Here is a 20,551-nt window from a genome sequence, read left to right on the forward strand (position 1 = left end):
GCAGTTTCATGGTAGTACAATCTGTAGAGAGGAGGGGTGGTCCATCTTGTTACTCTGGGGACCTCCCTGCTGCGCTCCTGTGGTACCAGTTAGGCTAGTCGGATTCAGACTCTGAGTGTCCTCAAAAGCTAGAGGTCTTGTCCCTACAGCTTGTTCCTCACCCCTACAGAACCTGGGTAGGGGCCACTGAGCCTGTTTGCTAAGATAGGGGCTTTAGTCTGCAGCTGTGGTTGGAGAGCGAGGCTCTGGTGCCCTTTTCCAGGCCTACCTGAGATCAGGGCACAAGGGGTTCGGCCAGGGTACTGGGCACAGGTGCCACTGCCACCTCTCCTGCGAAGGCCCTTTCCACTTCAGAAACGAAACTAGCCCAAGAGATAGGGGTGGGGTAAATGATTTCCCCTGGGTCCTAAAGGGAGCTGAGTCCGGAAGGTGCCCCATAGCAGTCGGGGGTCTCGCGGCGGATCATCAAGGGAACCGAACTTACCCCTCAGGGGGAGGAACAAAACTGTCCCGGTCTAGGAGAGGACAGACAACCGGGCGCTGAGAGTGGGAAAGAAGGACTTTCAATAAGATGGTGAGGGGCGCAGAGCCTTTGGCCGGCCCTGGGGAAAGGACGCAACCTTAGAAAGGGTAACTAGGGCAGGAACCCATTGGCTTTGCTTGGATTCTGCTCTCCACTGTGATCCTGGGCGCCTCTTAAATAGAGTGCGCTCCACTTTCAGCCTCTACTGCTGTGGGAGGGAATCAAAACCACGAGGGGCCGTCCCTCTCGTCCGGTGAGGGTCCAAGTGTTCATAGGTCCCGTCTTCTCGCCTTAGTCACCCCAAGCAGCTCCGACACTTCTGGGAGGGGGGTGTCTCTCCCGGCTCAGCCTGTACTCCCGCTCGCTCTTCCTGTTAGTCTGGCACCGGAGCGAAGCCACTTCCGGCCTCCGGTGGCATTTTCGGCCGTCCTCTTCCGGGTGATGGCGGTCCAGTGCCCCGGATGTAGTCCCGGCGAAAGCCCCTCGCTTTTCCTTTGCCAGCCTTTCTTGGGTCCTTAGGTGAGCGGGCACCGGTGGGGCTGCTCGAATTCCCTTGGCTCTGCCGCTTCTCTAATTTGTACACGTAGCCCGGGACAGTTGGGGGTCAGCCAGCGGAGCTGGGAGTTCGGCGCAGGGAGGAGCGGGGCGGCCACGGCGCTAAGTCCTGGGTCTGCCAGGGCCTCACGGGATCCGAGGGAGCTGGGGGTGGAGGAGCGGGCGTGGGCCGCGAACCCGCGCCGCGTCCAGGACTGCTGGGGCCCGGAATGTGATGGTCACCTGGGGCAGCCGCTCTCCTTTCGTCAAGGGTGGGGTGCCTGTGGGAGCTCCTCCGTGCGTCCACCTCTCGGACCCTGCTCCAGCAACACTTTTGGATGCCGGATGCCAACCCAAGTCCCGAGGGCCTCTTGGCTGCCAACTCCCCTTTCGGCCCCTGATTCCGTGCTCCTTCCCCTCACGTACTGGATCTAGTACGTACCTGGGAAAATGCTTGCTGAGCTGACGTCCCTCTCGCGATGAGTGTTCTCCTCTCTCAGTTCCCTTAATCTGCACCCTTTCCCTCAGCTTGTTTGGGGAAGGCCCTTCTTTCCAGTCATGCCAAAGAGGAAAGTGACCTTCCAAGGCGTGGGGAATGAGGATGATGAAGATGAAATCAGTGTTCCCAAGAAGAAGGTGAGAAGGCCTACTACTGTGTTCTGGGGAACAGTGAGGGGAAACAAAAAAGAATTAGAAGCCAGACGAGGGAAAGTTTTGGGGACAAAGAAAGGGCTAGCTTTTCCACGCTCTCAGGAATGGGTTTGGAGGATTTTCAGACTTGAGTCCAGATCATAGAGCATTTTGAGGAATAGTGTGGGTGCTAAGAAAAAAAATACTTTTCCTCCCACCTTCTAAGTTCTAGGTGGGCCAATAATCAAATTAACAGATTAACAGGGGAAAATAAAATTTTAATACATGCACATGGGAAATTCACATAAGCATGAAAATTCCAAAGACAGTGAGGCAACATTAGGTATATATAATATTTTGGACAAGGGAGTAAAGGTGGGGAATGGGGGTCTTAGTTTTTAGAAGTTAGAATTGTGCAATTTACATGTCGTTGAAGAAGAGTGGAACATACATAGTAGGCAGATTCTTGCTAGGCAACTCAAACAACAAGTCACTGGGAGTATCTAGCTAAGAGGCTCCTGCCTGAAGTCCTCTTGTTTACCATACTTAATTCAAATTAGGCTGAGGTGAACATTCTATGATTTCCTTCCTGTAGTGGGTTTTTCTGTCTGAATCTCGGGTAGTAAAGTGGGGAGGGTCAAAGATTCTGAGCTTTCTTCTTTTTTTTTTAAATATAGTTTTGTTGATTTTAGAGAGAGCAAGGGAGAGAGAGAGAGAGAAACATCAATGGTGAGACATTGATCGGCTGCCTCCTGCATGCCCTCTACTGGAGATCGAGCGTGCAACCCTGGGCATGTGCCCTGACCAGGAATCGAACCTCAATCTCCTGGATCCTAGGTGGATGCTCAACCGCCGATCAGGCTGAGTCTTGTCCCTTAATAAACAGTTTAATATTTCAAAAAGGCAGCTTCAGGGTGGCAAAACTTTGGTTCCCTTCAATAACCAGTAACCTGCATCTGTGGACTGTCTGGCTCCTGCTCACAGCTGGTGGACGCTGCGGCTGGGACAGGAGGTCCTGGGAGCCGCTTCAAAGGCAAACATTCTTTGGACAGCGATGAGGAGGATGAGGAGGAGGGGTCCAGCAAATATGACATCCTAGCCTCAGAGGACGTGGAAGGTGAGCTGTACCTGGGAATTGACCCTCTGCTGGGGGAAGAGATGGGCTTCTGGGAATGTAGACCGAGGAGGCCTCGTCTCTTTGTTGCATGCCTAGCATGGATACCTGTGTCTTTGGTGCAGGTCAGGAAGCAGCCACACTCCCCAGTGAGGGAGGGGTACGGATCACACCCTTCAACCTACAGGAAGAGATGGAAGAAGGCCACTTTGATGCTGATGGCAACTACTTCTTGAACCGGGACGCTCAGATCCGAGACAGCTGGCTGGACAACATTGACTGGGTGTGGCTTGAGTTGGTGTGGCTGGGGCCTGGAGGCAGCAAGTGCTTGGGCCCTGCTGGCAGTTTATAGGAAATAACCCCCCTATTTTCACATTACAGGTGAAGATCAGGGAGCGGCCACCTGATCAGGGCTCACTGTCAGACTCAGATGAGGAGGACAGCCTTGGCCAGACACCAATGAGTGCCCAAGCCCTCCTGGAGGGCCTTCTGGAACTCCTGTTGCCGAGAGAGACAGTGGCTGGGGCGCTGAGGCGTCTAGGGGCCAGAGGAGGAGGCAAAGGGGATAGTAAGGGGCCTGGGCGGCCCAGTTCCCCCCAGCGCTTGGACCGGCTATGTGGTTTGGCCGACCAGATGGTGGCTCGGGGCAACCTTGGTGTTTATCAGGAGACAAGAGAACGGTTGGCCATGCAGCTGAAGGGGTTGGGGTGCCGGACCCAGGGACCCCCTGACCCCATACCCCAACCATCTCTGGACATGTTTGCTGAGGAAGTGGCAGAGGGAGAGCTGGAGACCCCAACCCTTGTCCAGAGAGGAGGTGAGGTTTAAGGGCGGTGGGGGAAGGGGGAGTGTTGTGGGCAGAGGCAGGGCACTTGAAGCCCAAGTCACTTTGTTATTTTAGAAGCAGAGTTGCCAGGAGATGGTCTGGAGGATGTGATGTGGGAATATAAGTGGGAGAACACAGGTGATGCTGAGCTGTACGGGCCTTTCACCAGCACCCAGATGCAGGTAAGCCCCATTCTGCCTCTTCTTTCCCCTCCCAGCCCTCAACCCATCAGTCCTCCTCCAGTTCTGCCCTCTTTTCTGCAGACCTGGGTGAATGAAGGCTACTTCCCTGATGGTGTTTATTGCCGGAAGCTGGACCCCCCTGGTGGACAGTTCTACAACTCCAAACGAATTGACTTTGACCTCTACACGTGAGCCTTCTGAGGGCCAATTTGGTGGCCTTTTCTTTCCTGGACTCTGGAGGAGGCCCCAGCTGCTCAGGCAGTGAGGATATTGGGGGCCACTTTTCAGTCAGTTTTCCTTTCCCAATAAAAGCCTTTAGTCGTGTATTAGGTCCTTGGCTGTGCTGATGGCCAGAAGCCAGGGACCTCCACAGCCCCTTTGGATTTGCCTCTATCCTTGAGTGTTCCCTTGTGAAGTTTCTCTTTGGGAGTTTCTGGTCCCTTGAACCATCTCATCTTTGTTTCCCACTCCTAGGGGCAGAGCCAGGGCTGTCAGGTGGCCTGTGGCCTCCCCACCTGGACTCTGCTCACCTTCACTCACACATTCTCCAGTATTGGGGGTTCCTGTTTTGCTGTTCTTAGGTCTTTGGCTTTTAGGACCTTAGACTCTCTGTCCTTGCAGCCAGTATAGGATAGAGCCCCAGAAGTGGAGATTTCAGGCCTTGAAGAGCTGGGACATCTGTTGGGGGTGAGCAGGAAGCCTGGTATTCACTGGCTCCCCACTGTCTCAGGCTCCTTAGGTGAAGTGCGGACAGCGTTGGCACATGAAGAACCCTTTAAGGCCACCTGGGGCAACTGTCCATTGAACAGACACTGAGAGGAGCAGTGCCTCACTGGAGGTTGCAGTCAATCAGAGGGCTGACCCAGACCCAGTGGGCTCCTTTCCCAGACCTTTCTTGGTACCAGTTCTTTTCTGCCTTGAATTTGAGGCTCTGAAGCTTGCATTCCCTGAGCTCCCATAGTGTTCCTGGCGCAGGGCTAATGCCTTGAGGGAACTGAGATAACTGGTCTGGTTCCCTTTCAGGAATTCAGAGTTAGGGATGAGGAGGATGGGGAGGTAGGTAGACAGGTATAATTGACACCCCCTCGCCCCATCCCATTAGTGCTGCCTTAGGTCTCACTTCCATCAAGTTAGGGTGATTCCTCCACTTTTCCATCTTGGCTGGTCATTGGGATCTCATGGGGAACTGTACAATTACTACTCAGAATCTGAATGAATTGATCTAGGTAGTGGCCTGGAGGTAGGTCTGTCAAGAGTTCCCAGGTGTTTCCAATGTGCGTCCAGGTGGAGAAACACAGGGCCTGACTCCCAAGACAGGTTACAAGTGGGGAGGAATCAGCTCCTAGACCCTGTTGTGGTAGCATAGCTGAGCATGTGTGTGGCCAGGGCTCTGGTGGAGTTTGTTAGTTACAAGAGAGCTGAGCACCAGAGCCATGGGACAGGGTGGAAGGGGCCAGGCCAGGCACTAGGAAAGATGGGTTAGGACAGATACCTGATGTTCCAGTGAGGCCTCCAGTTTCTATAATAGTCAGACCCACTCTAGTGCTAAGCCAGACCTGGTTGTCATTGACTCCAGGATGCCTTTGGTTGTAAGATAGCTTACTTTGTTTCATTAAGAAAGGAAACCCTACCAGTTATAGTTGTAAGATATTACAGATTAAAAGGTGCATCCTACCCAGCCAGCATGGCTTAGTGGTTGAGCGTCGTCCTATGAACCAGGACATCACGGTTGGATTCCCGGTCATGGCACATGCCTGGGTTGTGGGCTTGATCCCCAGCGGGGTGTGTGCAGGAGGCAGCTGAACGATGATTCATCATTGATGTTTCTATCTCTCCCTTCCTCTCTCTGAAATCAATAAAAACGTGTTTGTTTTTTAAAAAAGGTGTGTCCTGATTTCAGGAATATTCAGAGATGAAAACAGGCCTCTTAGGACCAATGAAATACAGTTTTACCTTTATATCCCCAGTGACTAACTCATGGGAGGTGCTTAGTGTTTGGTGACTAGATGGAAGCCAAGGGACAGCTCCCCTGGATGTCTCACAGGTGTCTCAGTCTCCCCCTCAGCCTATTCCTGTGTTCACCTCCCTGATGACACCTTGTAGGGGCAGAATAATGGCCCCACAAAGATGTCCACATCCTCCACCTCAACCTGTGAATATGTGATCTTACATGGCAAAAGGGACTTTGCAGAAATGATCAATGATTTTGAGATGGGGAGATTATCATGGATAATCAAGGTGGGCCCAATGTAATCATAAGGGTCCTATGAAGTGAAAGGGAGTCAGGAGGGTCAGAGTGAGAGGGAGGTGAAGATGTTGCTTTGAAGATGGAGGGGCCATGTGTCAAGGAATGCAGTGGCCTGTAGAAGCTGGAAAAGGCAAGAAGACGGATTCTTTCCAGTCTCCACAAAGAAATGCAGTCCTACTAAAAGGATTTAGCCCAGTGAAAATAATTTTGGATTTCTTTTTTTAAACACTAAACATGGTTATATTTAAGAAACACTGCACATGGTAATATTTATTGCAGAAACTTTTTTTTTTTAATCTTAATTTCAGAGAGAGGAAAGGAGGGGGAGAGAGAGAGATAGAAACATCAATGATAAGAGTCACTGATCGGCTGCCTAGCCCGCAACCGGGCATGTGCCCTGACTGGGAATCAATCCCCGATCACCTGGATCCTAGGTTGATGCTCGACCGCTGAGCCACACCCGGCTGGGCTATTGCGGAAACTTTAAATATATATATATTTTTATTGATTGCAGAGAGAGGAAGGGAGAGGGAGAGTGAGAAACATCAATGATGAGTCATTGATCAGCTGCCTCCACAGCCCGAAACCCGGGCACTCAGTTCACTCAGATTCCCCTATTTACATCTTTCAATGGTACGTGTTACGAAAGAACCATCGTTACTATTTTTAACAGTTACTGAGCTATCCACCCATTTAAAGTGAACAAGTCAGCCCAGCTGGGCATAGCTTAGCTGTTGAGCATTGACCTAGGATCCAGGAGATCGAGGTTTGATTCCCGGTCAGGGCACATGCCTGGGTTGTGGGCTCGATCCCCAATCGAGGGCCTGCAGGAGGCAGCTGATCCATGACTTTTTCCCTCTCCCTCTCTCTGAAATCAATAGAGATATATTTTTTAAAAAAGTGAACAAGTCAGTGGCTTTTAATATATTCAGTGTTGTGCAATCATCAGTTTTAGAACATTTTTGCTTACCCCAAGAGCAACCCCACCCATTAGCAGTTCCCATCACTCCCCATGCCCACCTTACCCTCCAGGCTCTGGGAACCACTAATTTACTTCCTCTCTCTAGATTTGTCTATTCTGGACATTTCATACAAATGGAGTCATACAATATGTGGTCTTTTGTGTCTTATGTGTCTGCTTCTTGCAGTTAGCATGTTTTTAATATTCTAACGTGTAACAGTATTTTAGCTTTTTTATTGTTGAATAATATTCCATTGTATGGATGTATGGTATATTACTATTAACTAAACATCCCACTTAATTTAGATTTGAATTCTAATTTTCCCCTGATGTCTTTTCTCTGTTTCAGAATCCCTTCTAGGTCTCACACTGCATTTAGTCATCATCCTCTTTAGCTTCCTCTGGTCTGACAGTTTCTCAGACTTGTTTTCACTGATCTTGAGAGTTCTGGGAGTACTGGTTAGGTATTTTGTAATATATTCCTAAAATTTGGGCTCATCTGGTGTTTTTCTCATAATTAGATTTGGGTTATGGGTTTGGGGGAGGAAGATCCTGGAGGTGAAGTTCCTTGTCTTTTACTGAAATCCTTTAATGGCTGCCTCCACATTGCCCTCAGAGTGAAGTTCACAAGCTTGAAGCTGACTGCGAGGCCTTCCATGGCCTGGCTGGAGCCAGCCCCTCCAGTTCTGTCTGCCTTTGTTTCCCTTCTCCCTTATCTTCCCCCAGCTCCAGGCTCCAGCCTGCTTCTAGAAGAGGGCAGATAATTTCATTTCTCCAGGCTGGGCAGTGGTGACACCTTTCTCTTTTCTGACTATCTGGGAAAGACCAATTAATATATCTGTTGTGACATAGTTCGGGCCTCCTTTTCCTAAAAGCTTCCTAACTCCTACTCTTCACCACCTAGGTGGCTCATTATTTCTTCCACTGTGCCCAGCAGCACAGATGTCTGATGTAACACCTAGAGCTATTTCTCCTGATCTGTCTCCACCAGGTAGCCTGAGACGGGATCAGTGGTGATGAATGAATAGAGAATCAGCCAATTCTTTCCTGGTTCTGTGTGCCAGGGGGCAACCCCTTCCTGACCTAGGCGGCCTGTGAGACTGTTTGTCTTTGCTGCCCCAGAAAAGATGAGGTGTGACCTGGGTGGGTAGTGTACAGGTGTCTAGACTGGAGTCTCTCAAGGGGCAGGGCAGAGAAGTTATTAGGGTCATTCTAACCCCTGGGAGTGTCACTGAACCAGTGTCACTGAACAAATTTACAGGAGGGTTTCAAGGTCAAAACTGCAGCTGTTATCACTGCATCCTGAACACTAGACCCTCTGAAATGCAGCTTCTTGCCTTTGACAGGCCATTTTCCAGGAGAGTAGCAGGGGTAGGGGAAGGCAACTCTGGGTACTCCTGGTTGAGGGTCAGAGTATCACACTGCCCTGGGCATCTAGTGGGTCCTGGGGGAGACAAGCACTATGGAGGAGCCCCAAAAGGGGCTAAACCTAACAAAGGGTTAGGCTCCACAAAGCCTGAGGAGTTTGGGAAGTCTTAATGCTTTTGATACATCTGCCACCCCTTCCAGACCCACCTGGCTGGCTTGATGCCTCATTGCACAGTCACTGAACCCCAGCCTCCCAAGCAGTAGGGAGGCCTGAAACTGAGCAGCTTGTCTTCCATTCTACTCTCAGCTAGAACCCAGCTGGAGCCCCATAGATACCTAGATCTTCCTGATGCTGAGACCCGAGAGGAATTTCTCTATCACTTCCTCCAGGGAGCTTTCTTGGCCCCCGGATTTGAGTAATGTGATTCCATAGGTCCTCGTGCTTTGTCTTTGTTACCCTTATCGATGGCCACAGTAGGTTCTATGAGAGCTGGAACCATGGGGAGCCTGTGTATCTCCTGCACTGAATGCCAGGCCTAGTGCATAGTAGATGTTCCATAAATATTTATTGAAAAGGGTTTAGAAGGGTGGTCTAAGATGGAGTTCAGGTCTGCTTAGAGCTACCCAGTCTGGGCAGATAATGGCCCAAGGGAGGAAACTGAGAACTGGGGTACAAAGGGATCACAACGAGTTTAGAATTGGGATACAAGGGGTCTCAACAAGGCTTCCCCTGTTCCAGATGTCATGAACTCTGAGCCCAGCCAAGTTTCCAACTTTGTCTTCTTTATAGCCCCTTCTTTTTTTCTTTTTAAAAAGTAGATCTTTATTGATTTCAGAGAAAGGAAGGGAGAGAGAGAGATAGAAACATCAGTGATGAAAGAATCATTGATCGGCTGCCTCCTGCACGCCCCCAACTGGGGATCGAGCCCGCAACCGGGGCATGTGCCCTGACCGGGAATCGAACCCCGATCTCCTGGATCCTTGGTTGATGCTCAACCACTGAGCAACATTGGCTGGACTTCATTTCTTTTTAAAGCTGAATAATATTCCATGCATCAGTTGATGTGCATGTAGGTTGTGTCTGCTTTGGGGCAGTTATAAATAATGCTTCGTGAACAAGTTTTTCATGTGTGTAAGTTTTTATGTTTTCATTTCTTTTGAGTATATACCTAAGAGTGGAGCTGTTGGGTCAGATAGTTATGCTCATATGGTTAAAAACATTTAGTATTTTGAGGAACTGCCAAACTTTTACAAAGTGGCTGCACCATTACGTGTTTCCATCCAGTGTATGAGGGTTAAACGTTTTGTCTTTTTTTTTTTTTTTTACTTAAATTTATTTATTGAAAACACCCCCACAATAAATAGAATGTCGGTGCCTGGAAACTTTCTCAGCCTTCCCTAAGCCCAAGGCCTGTTCCCTAGTAGCAGGGAAGTCAGCGTGTGCTCCGAGGCATTGAGTATATAAGCACCAAGCTGAGACTGTCTTCCTGGCATAAAAGGATTGGAAGAGAATGGAAAGGGAATCCCTCTTTTACTCTTTGTGCTTAATGCAGGCCTGATACCACCCAAAAACACCTCAAGGGAATGAGGGTATCCACCCGATACTTTGGGGATGCTGGACTAGAGACTCCCTCTGCATCATGCTGAGCACCACGTGGAGACAAAGCTCTCTGAGCACACCTTCGGGCACCACAAGATCCCCTCCGCATGCGCCTGCTCTCACACCAAGGCCTAGCAACTCCTTCTCCCCTCGCCTGCCCCCATCGGAGGTCACTGCTGACTCAGGGGGGACGCCAGGGGAACGAGCCCACCAGCAGGAGTCCATGCATGCTGAGCACCATGAGCAGGAAGAGGGGCAGGGTGGAGGTGACCAGCTCCATGGTGTGGTTGCCGAGATGCCACTGGGGCAAGCCGGTGTTCACCAGCTGCTGGTTGAGGTCATTGGGGGGGGGTTTGAGCAGCACCCAGCCTGGCTCCCCTTCCCCCAGCTTCACAAGGCCATGACCCCCGGGGGGGCACCATGGCCCCTATTGAGGAAGCTGTGTTGAGGGATGCTGCTTCGTGGTCCTCACTTGGGGGTCGTTGTCTCCCCGATTTCCCCATTGGCCAAGATACGAACCATCCTCCCAGAAGCTCTGGATCCCTTTCCTCAGACCACAAAAAGCCTGCTGGGGCAGCTCCCAGGCCTCTGTAGCTCCCAGGCCGTTTCCTAAACATTGTGTCTTGAATGCCTGTTAGAATAATTGAGGATCAATGATAGTTTTACCTGAATTCCCAAGAATGTAAATTAGATAGAAGTGCCTTGGTTCTGACGGATGTGGGGGTATGTACCAGTTAATTCCAGCAAGAAACAGAATCCAACTCAGATGGCTCTAGAGCCATGCTGTCCAATAGAACCTTCTGTAATGACTGCAATTTTTATATCTGCACTAGCTAAATTATCTAAATAGTCTAAATTATAGCATGGGCCAAATTAGGTTGATAGAAGCCTACATAGTCTACTGTAGAAGAGTGCAACAAGATCTGAACTAGGACCTGTTTTTTATTTTATTTTATATATTTTTTAAATTTTGAGGTTATGTTTATTAAAGCCAGGGATAGTGAAACAAGGAAGAGCATAGGGCAGAAGCACAAGAAGAGAGACTAGGCGGGGCTGCTTTGGCTCATTAGAAACGTTATGGGAAAGAAGTGAGCCAAGGCGGGGCTGCTATCAGCTCACTGGAGAGTCAGAGAAAAGGGGGCTTGGGGGTCCGCTGCCCATTGCTCCCTTGGTTACAAGTCTCGTGGGAACCTTAGAGTTTAGGAGACGCATGCCTATGAAGGAAGAAGGGGAAGAGAAAGGTGCGGGCGTGCTTCCAGGAAGGAGAGCAGATCAGGACCTGGTTTTAAATTCTGATTCTAGCTCTTACCAGCTGGGTGATCTTAGGCAAGTCACTTAACATCTCTGAGCCACCATGGCTCTCTGTAATTGGAATAGCACCCATATCAGTGCTGGTCCTCTTGTCTTAATCAGCACTCACTCTTGAGGTGAACTCATCCAGACTCATGGCTTTAAATAACACCACCCAGCCCTGGCCAGTTTGGCTCAGTGGTTGCAGTGTTGGCCCCTGGACTGAAGAGTCCCAGGTTTGATTCCAGCCAAGGGCATGTACCTTGGTTGCAGGCTCGATCTCCGGCCCTGGTCGGAGCGCGTTTGGGAGGCAACCGATCGATGTGTCTCTCTCACATTGATGTCTCTCTCTGCCTCCCCCCGCCTTCCACTCTCTCTGAAAAGCAATGGAAGAAATATCCTTGGGTAACGATTAAATAAATAAATAAATAACACCATCCAAATGCTAATGTCCCCCAAATTTACACTTTGAAATCTCCACTTGGATGTCTAATAGGAATCTCAAATTTGGCATGTCCTCAGATGAACTCTATCTTCTCCCCCAAACCTGCTCCACCCCCAGCCTTCCCATATCAGAAAACATTTCTTTTATCGCAGCTGGTCAGGCCAAAGCCCTTGGCATTGTCTTTGAATCTCTCTCTCACACCCGCATATCTCACATGTTAAAAAACCCTTTTCGTTCTACCTCAGAAGGTATTCGGCAGCTGCCCACATCTCTCCACATCTCCACTCACCGCAGTTCCGACCCTGCCATCTCTCCCCAGCTCATCTCTCACTGGCCTCTCTGCTCCCACCTTCGGCCCCACAGTCTGTCTTCCCTGTAACATCCAGAAGGGGCCCTTCAAAGGTGAAGCCCTCCAGCAGCTCTCCAGTGACTCGGAGCAAAAGTCCTCAGGATCACCTGGAAGAATCTGGTTCTGTTTCCTCTGTGACCCCCCTCCCACCCTATCCCTGTCGTGTGCCCCGCTCCAGCCTCACTGGCCTCCTCGGGGGTTTCCGTAACATGCCAAGCACGGTCCGACTTTAGGGCCCTTGGCTTGGCTTTGTCCCCCTGTGGAACCCCTTCCCCAGGGGTTTCGTGGTTGCTCCCTCACTTCTCTCAGGTTTCACTAAGGTGTCATCTCCAAGAGGCCTTCCTGGAGGAGAGAGAATTTCCTATGCCCCCTTTTCTGCTTTATGTTCCTCCATGATGCCCAACATTATAAATCTGGGCAGAGTCTCCATCTTCTTTTGGGAGATGGTCACCTCCAGGAGGACAGGTGACTGACACTTTATTTGGTCCGTTACTATATCATATGCCTGAGACACAGTGTTCAACAAAGTTTGTGGAATAAATGAACAAATTAAATAACATTGTGAGGTAAATCTGTTATTCTCATTGTATTGTATTTATTTATTTATCCTCACTTGATATTTTCTCCATTGCTTTTCAGAGAGAGCGGAGGGGGGCAAGAGAGAGAGAGAAACATGGATGTGAGAGAGACACATCGATTGGTTGCCTCCCGCACACACCCCGACTGGGGCAGGAGATCGAGCCTGCAACTGAGGTACGTGCCCCTGGCTGGAATAGAACCCAGGACCCTTCAATCCGCGGGCCGACGCTCTAACCACTGAGCCAAACCAACCAGGGCTCATTTTATTTTATTTAAAAAGTATTTTTTTTAAAAAAATGTATCTTTATTGATTTCAGAGAGAGGAAGGGAGAGGGAGAGAGAGATAGAAACATCAGTGATGAGAGAGTCATTGATCGGCTGCCTCCTGCACGGTTCCACCCTGGGGATCGAGCCCGCAACCCGAGCATGTGCCCTGACCGGGAATTGAACCCCGATCGCCTGGATCCTAGGTTGACACTCAACCGCTGAGCCACGCCTGGCTGGGCTAAAAAGTATTTTTTAATTGATTTTTATAGAGAGAGAAAGAGACAGAGAGAGAGAAACATGGATGTGAAAGCGGAGATCGAGCTCGAAACCAGGCTTGTGCCCTGACCAGGAGTTAAGCTGGCAACCTTTTGGTGCACAGGACCACGCCCAGCCAACTGAACCACACTGGGCGGGACTCTTACTCTCATTTTAAAGGTCAGGAAAACAGACTCAGAAATGTAGCCAAGTTCACATAGTTCAAGACTGGTAGTCGCCTTAAGCCAGCCTGTCTGACTCCAAGGCCCAGGCCCCGACTGAAGCACCGCCCGTTGGCCATTACATCATTACAACTGGCCAAAAGTCTGTTCTTACATGAAAATCAATTTTAGAAGCGAGTGCCAAGAAAACTCTGACTGCTTTTCGGCTAAGAGAACTTATCATGCAAATTGTTCCCTTTGGGGTTAGCCCCAGGAAGCTCCCTTTCTTCTGCTTGATTTTCCTCTCTCTCATTTTTATTAACCTTACCATCTACATTCTTTGGTTTTTTTTAAAATTAAATTTATTTTTTTTAAATATATCTTTATTGATTTCAGAGAGAGGAAAGGAGAGGGAGAGAGAGAGCTAGAAACATCAGTGATGAGAGAGTCATTGATCAGCTGCAGCCCGCAACCCGGGCATGTGCTCTGACCGGGAATCGAACCCTGATTGCCTGGATCCTAGGTCGACGCTTAACCGCTGAGCCACGCCTGGCCAGGCAAATTAAAATTTTCTTATTGGTTGATTTATTTGAGGGGGGGGACATCGATTTGTTGTTCCACTTATTTATGGATTCATTGGTTGATTCTTGTATGTGCCCTGACGGTGTCAAACCCACAGCCTTGGTGTAGCGGGGTGAGGCTCTAACCAATTGAGCTACCCCGCCAAGGCTGTTCTTTGTTTTATTTTTTAATTGAGATATAATTGACATGTAATATTATATCAGTTTCAGTTGTACAATTGTTTGTGTATATTGTGAAATGATCACTACAATAAGTCTAGTTAACATCCATTACTGCATAGTTACGATTCTTTTTCTTGTGATAAGAAATTTTAGGATCTACTCTCTCAGCAACTTTCAAATAAATATACAATTCAGTGTTGTTAACTATAGTCACTATGCTGCACATCACATCACCAGGGCTTATTCATTTTATAACTGGAAGTTTGTATCTTTTTACCCCCTTCGCCCATTTTGCCCACCCCACCTTTGGCAACCACCAATCTGTTCTCTGTACGAGTGAGTTTGGTGTTTTGTTTGGTTTGATTTTTTAGATTCCACATATAAGTGAAACCATACAGTATTTGCCTCTCTCTGCCTGACATACATCACTTAGCATAATGCCCTCAAGATCCATCCATGTTGTAAATTACAAGATTTCTGTTCTTTTTTTGGCCAAATAATATTTCATGGTATACACATGCACCATATCTTCTTCATTCGTCGATCCACTGATGGACGCCTGGGCTGCTTCTGTATCTTGGCTGTTGTAAATAATGCTGCAATGAACATAAGGGTACAGATCTTTGTGAATTAGTACTTTCAGTTCCTTTAGCTAAATACCCAGAAGTGGAATTGCTGAACCTTATGGTAGCTTTATTTTTAATTTTTTGAGGAACCTCCACACTGCTTTCCATAATGGCTGTACCAATCTGTGTCCCCACCAGCAGTGCACAAAGCTTTCATTTGCTCGCCAATGCTTGTTATGTCTTGTCCTTTTGATAACAGCCATTCCAATATGCGTGAGGTGAGAGCTCATGATGGTTTTGATTTGCATTTCCTGGATGATTAGTGATACTGAGCACTTCTTCCATGTATCTGTTGGCCATGTGTATGTCTTCTTTGGAAAAATATCTATTCAGATCTTCTGTCCATTTTGAATTCAATTGTTTGCTTCTTTGTTACTGAGTTGTATGAGTTGTTTATATATTTTGGATATTAACCCCTTAACAGATATGTGATTAAAAAAATATCTTCTTGCATTTTTAATTTAAAAAAAAAAAACTTTATTGATTTCATAGAGAGGAAAGGAGAGGGATAGAGAGAGAGAAACATCGATGATGAGAGAGCCGTTGATTGGCTGCCTCCTGCACGCCCCCAACTGGGGATCGAGCCCACAACCCAGGCATGTGCCCTGACTGGGAATCGAACCCCAATCACCTGGGTCCTAGGTCGATGCTCAACCACTGAGCCACGCCCGGCCGGGCTCTTCTTGCATTTTTTAGGTTGCCTTTTCATTTTGTTGATTGCTTCCTTTGCCGTGCAGAAGTTTTTAGTTTGACGTAGTTCCGCTTCTTTATTTTTGCTTTTGTTGCCTTTGCTTTTTGGTGTCAAATCTGAAAAGCCTCACCAAGACTGATGTCAAGGAGCTTACCTCCTATGTTTTCTTTATGATTTCTGGTCTTATAGGTAAGTATTTAATCCATATTGAGTTGATGTTTGTGCATGGTATAAGATATGGGTCCATTTTCATTCTTTTTCATGTAGCTAGTTTTCCCAACACCATTCACTGAAGGGACTATCCTTTAGCCATTTGTATATTCTAGCTTCTTTGTCATAAGTTAATTGTATGTGTGGATTTATTTCTAGGCTCTCTATTCTGTTCCATTGTTCTATGTGTCCGTTTTAATGCCTATACTATACTGTTTTGATTACTATAGCTTTGTAATATAGTGTGAAATCAGGAAGCATGATGCCTTTATCTTTGATCTTTCTGAAGATTGTTTTGACTATTTGGGGTCTTTTATGTTTCCATATAATTTTAGGATTGCTTGTTCTATTTCTGTGAAAAAAACCATTGGATTATTTTAAAATCCTCATCTGAGGATATGTTTTTATTGATTTTAGAGAGAGAGGAAGGGAGAGGGAGAGAGAGAGAAACATCGATGTGAGAGAGAAACATGGATCTTTTGACTCCCGTATGCTCCCTGACCTGGGATCGCCTGGGGATCAAACCCACAACCTAGGTATGTGCCCTGACTAGGAATAGAACCTTCAACCCTTCGATGCACAGGACTACACTCCAACCAACTGAGACACACGGGCCAGGGGCACCATTGGATTTTTAAAAATATGTTTTTACTGATTTTTAGAGAGAGAGGAAGGGAGAGGGATAGAAAGATAGAAGCATTGATGAGAGAGAAACATCAATCAGCTGCCTCCTGCACACCCCCTGCTGGGGATCGAGCCTGCAATCTGGGCATGTGCCCTGACAGGGAATCCATTGGTGACCTTTTGGTTCCTGGGTCCACGCTCAACCTCTGAGTGACACCGGCTGGGCCACCCTTGGATTTTTAAATTCAATCTAGATTGCATTGGGTAGTATGGACATTTTAACAATATTAATTTTTCCAACCCATAAGCATGGGATATCTTCCCATTTATTTGTGTTATCTTCAAATTTTTTCATCAATATCTTGTAGTTTTCAGTGTACAGGTCTTTCACCCCCTTGTTAAATTTATTCCTAGATATCTTATCCTTTTTAAAAATTAAACTTATTGGGGGTAATACTAGTTAATAACATATAAATTTCAGGTGTACAACTGTTACTGGGGAGACAATAAGACCTCGGTTCTTATTGTGAATTCTTGAGGGAAAGATTTCAATCAAGAGATAAAGTACAGAAAAGAAAGCAAGAATTTATTGACCACAGCAAAAATATACTTGGGAAAATGAAACAAGGAAGGGCATAGAGGAAGCAACAGGAGAGCCTAGGCTGAGTTGCTTTGGTTCACTGGGAAGTCAGAGAAAAGGGGGAAAAGGGGGCCTTGGAGACAGGTTCAAGAAGGGGTTAGCCCAGGACTAGCTGCTACTGCCCATTGCTCCCCTAGTTGCAAGTCTCATGGGGTCCCTTAGAGGTTAGAGGACACATGCCTGTGGGGGAAGAAGAGGGGGTAGGGAATGGCATGGGCATGCCCCCTGTAGGGAGAGCAAGCTGGGACTTTCCTTTAAAAAATTTTTTTTTATTGATTTCAGAGAAAGGAAGGGAGAGGGAGAGAGAGATAGAAACATCACTAATTGATCAGCTCCCCCTACGGGGGATCAAGCCCGCAATCCGGGCATGTATGCTGACTGGGGATTGAACCGAGATCTCCTGTATCATAGGTTGATGCTCAACCTCTGAGCCACACTTTTCAGGGGTTTTAAAGACTGGGCATTTAGGGAGGTCTTAGAGGAGAGTCAATAGAATATTCATCACCTTTATGCTGATGTACCAAAATGAGGTTTATTCTCTTAATTTGTCTGTCCTTGGGTGTGGTTGGCAAATGGCACTAATTGGGTTTCTGTTATCTGACTCCCTGAGTGGTGTGATTTAAACTATTTACCCTCTGGCTGGGGAGGAGAAATGCAAACCATCTACTCTTGAGTGTCCTTGGCTTAGGAAAGATAGGATTTACCAGGTGGCTGCACCTGCTGTTTAAGTATCTGTCTCAGTTTCCCTGTTCTTCTTGTTCTGGAATTTTCCTAGATTTACTGTGCTGTGACACAACCTTATAACATAACATCTGTATGCTCTATTGTTTTTTCACTACCCAAAGTCTAGCCTCCTTCCATTACCATATATTTGACCCCCTTTCCCCTCCTGGTCCTTCCCCCTTCATCTCTGGTAGCCAGCATTCTGTTGTCTCTATCTATGAATTTGTTTGCCTGTTTGCTGTTTTTTGTTTTCTATCCCACATATAAATGAAGTCATGTGGTTCTCATCGTTTCCTTCTGACTTATTTCACTCTCAAGATCAATCTGTATCACAAATGGCAATATTCTATCTTTTTTATTGCTGAGTAATATTCCACTGTACGTGTACCACATCTTTATTCCATCATTTGTCAAATGACACTTAGGTCGTTTATTTTATTCTTTTTTTTTTTTTTCTTTTGGTTACACTTACCCAAGGATATTTTTTCCATTGCTTTTCAGAGAGAGTGGAAGGGAGGGAGAGAGAGAGAGAAACATCAGTGTGAGAGAGACACATCGATTGGTTGCCTCCTGCATGTGCCCCAACCAAGGCCGGGGATCGAGCCTGTAACTGAGGCACATGCCCTTGGCCAGAATCGAACTCAGGACCCTTCAGTCTGTAGCTGATGCTCTAACCACTGAGCCAAACCGACTAGGGCAGTTTCTTTTATTTTTTTATTTTTATTTTTTTCCATATATAAATATTTATGTATTTATCAACTCTTGCATCAAGAATCTGAGTTTCTACTGTAATCCCATTTACTGTGGTAAAAAATTAACAAAAATAATAAAAAAGGAAATTATATCAATGTTTATTTATTGGGAAACCACTGATTTTGGACAAGATTCACTTTATCATTAGGTTTGTTGTAAAGAATCTGCAGAAAACAAAACATTAAAAGAAAAGAACTGAAATGAACATTTCCCCTAGTTTTAGTTCTCTTGTTCATTCTGTAGAATAAGTCCAGAAAATGGAACAAGTAGTATGTTAGTTGTATAGACAAAATCTGATTTTTAGATTGACTTCATAATAGCCAGGGCAATCGTTGCAAAGTTCCTGGATACTCTTAGCTCAGAGGAAACCATATTCATGCATGAAGGGCCCCAAACCAGTTCTGCCAGCACTGGTTACCACCAAAAGGGAAGAAAAATCCAAAAGAGTAGCACAGACCATGATCTCTAAATGCCATTTTCCATAAAACTGAGGAAGGATTCTTGAAGAAATAGCTGGTTGCAGATCTGGGAAAGGAAAGACACCAGGTGAATCTGGAACATCTTGTTAGTCAGAAGGGGAGGAAGATTAAAATATGTCAAATATTTTTAAATTCCATGAGTTTATAAACTAAAAATTAAAAAACAGCAACAACAACAAAAACACTCCCCACAGCCTTACTGATCACCACTAAAGGCTGCTAAGGAACCAACTTATTTTAAAAGTTGGAGTAGGAGGAATAATGAGCATTTGTACCAACTTCCGGTATAAACTATATTTTATGACAAAGAAATGATGAAAGAAAATTCCTCTATTGAAGATTTCTAGTCATAAAAACAGAAGGAATGGGAGACTCAGAGAGTTGCACCATTTTGCAGCTTCTAATGAAATAATGCATCATTAATAATAACCAATGGCTGCTAAAACTCTTGTTTGAAAGGCCATTGAGGAGCTTTGAAATGAATGGACTAGCTGGCAATATCCAACCCAATTTTAACAGGAATGCACATGGGATAGCCAGACATTATATGCTTCCTGAGATGATGTAAAGGAAATACAGAGCACCACTTATGCAGTTTTCTTGCCAAAAAAATTAATTAAACCAAATCTAATTTACCCCTACATCTAAAATTAGTTAACCCAAAAATCCTATGGATAGAGGAACACGGCACAGAGGCCCATGAAGATACATGTCAAGTTCTAAACGTGGGTAGTTTTACAGGGCAAATAATTTGACAAATGAATAGCATGAAAAAATGGAGTGAGAATGAGGTAGATTAAAAGAGACATAAATCACAAGGCCAAACAAATGCAAACCTTGTATGCGTCCTAATTTGGGCAAAGTAACTGGGAAAAAAGTGTCTTTGAGAAACCTGAACATGAGCTGAGTATTAGATTTTTTTTTTTTTTTACTTTTTAAATTTATCTTTATTGTTGAGAGTATTTTGCCCCACAAATGACCCCCTCCACTTTGCTCCCACCCTATCCCAGGCCTTCACCCTGTTATTGACTGTGTCCATAGGTTATGCATATATGCATATAACTTCTTTGGTTAATCTCTTCCCACCCTCCACCCCCCTTCCCTCTGAAATATGATGGTCTGTTGCGTGTGTCAATGTCTCTGGATCTATTTAGTTCATCAGATTCTTTTGTTCATTAGCTTCTTCTTAAAGAAGACCCTTCAACATTTCCTGTAGTGCTGGTCTGGTGGTGATGAACTCCTTTAGCTTTTCCTTGTCTGAGAAGATCTTTATCTGACCTTCAATTCTAAATGATAGCTTTGCTGGGTAGAGCAATCTTGGTTGTAGTTCCATGTTTTTCATCACTTTGAATATTTCTTGCCACTCCCTTCTGGCCTGCGAGGTTTCTGTTGAGAAATCAGCTGACAGTAGTATGGGTTCTCCCTTGTAGGTAACTAGCTGCTTTTCTCTTGCTGCTTTTAAGATTCTCTCTTTGTCTTTCACCTTTGGCATTTTAATTATGATGTGTCTTGCTGTGGGCCTCTTTGGGTTCCTCTTGTTTGGGACTCTCTGTGCTTCCTGGACTTGAAAGTCGATTTCTTTCCCCAGGTAGGGGAAGTTTTCTGTAATTATTTTTTCAAGTAGGTTTTCAGTTTCTTGGCCTCTTTCTTCACCTTCTGGCACCCCAATAATATGAATGTTGGGCCTCTTGAAGTTGTCCCAGAGGCTCCTTATACCATTTTCATATTTC

General features: G+C 46.4%; 1 protein-coding gene across 3 annotated transcripts; it reads left to right on the top strand.

Annotated features, from left to right (window-relative positions):
* Window positions 1–957: 957 nt before the first annotated feature.
* CD2BP2 (CD2 cytoplasmic tail binding protein 2) lies at window positions 958–12,398 on the top strand. 3 transcript variants are annotated; one of them, XM_081132103.1, is made up of 8 exons: window positions 958–1,042; window positions 1,586–1,693; window positions 2,672–2,804; window positions 2,927–3,084; window positions 3,183–3,618; window positions 3,703–3,809; window positions 3,891–3,997; window positions 11,967–12,398. In XM_081132103.1, the coding sequence occupies exons 2-8, from the start codon at window positions 1,616–1,618 to the stop codon at window positions 12,301–12,303; spliced, it is 1,356 nt and encodes a 451-aa protein (XP_080988229.1). In that variant the 5' UTR covers window positions 958–1,042; window positions 1,586–1,615; the 3' UTR covers window positions 12,304–12,398. The 3 variants fall into 3 exon arrangements, with proteins under 3 accessions (XP_080988229.1, XP_080988230.1, XP_080988231.1); XM_081132104.1 differs by lacking the exon at window positions 11,967–12,398 and adding an exon at window positions 9,940–10,129; XM_081132105.1 differs by lacking the exon at window positions 11,967–12,398 and having other exon boundaries at window positions 3,891–5,686.
* The last annotated feature ends 8,153 nt before the right edge of the window (window positions 12,399–20,551 follow it).

This window comes from Miniopterus schreibersii (assembly GCF_964146895.1).
Source record: "Miniopterus schreibersii genome assembly, chromosome: 3".
In the NCBI taxonomy this organism is placed as follows: Eukaryota; Metazoa; Chordata; class Mammalia; order Chiroptera; family Miniopteridae; genus Miniopterus; species Miniopterus schreibersii.

Excerpts from the sequence above, each read along its gene's own strand:
- CD2BP2 (XM_081132103.1), top strand. The coding sequence starts at position 1,616 with ATGCCAAAGAGGAAAGTGACCTTCCAAGGCGTGGGGAATGAGGATGAT. Across the intron at positions 3,085-3,182 it reads GGCTGGACAACATTGACTGG|GTGAAGATCAGGGAGCGGCC; the intron begins GTGTGGCTTGAG and ends TTCACATTACAG. Across the intron at positions 3,998-11,966 it reads ATTGACTTTGACCTCTACAC|AAGGTATTCGGCAGCTGCCC; the intron begins GTGAGCCTTCTG and ends GTTCTACCTCAG.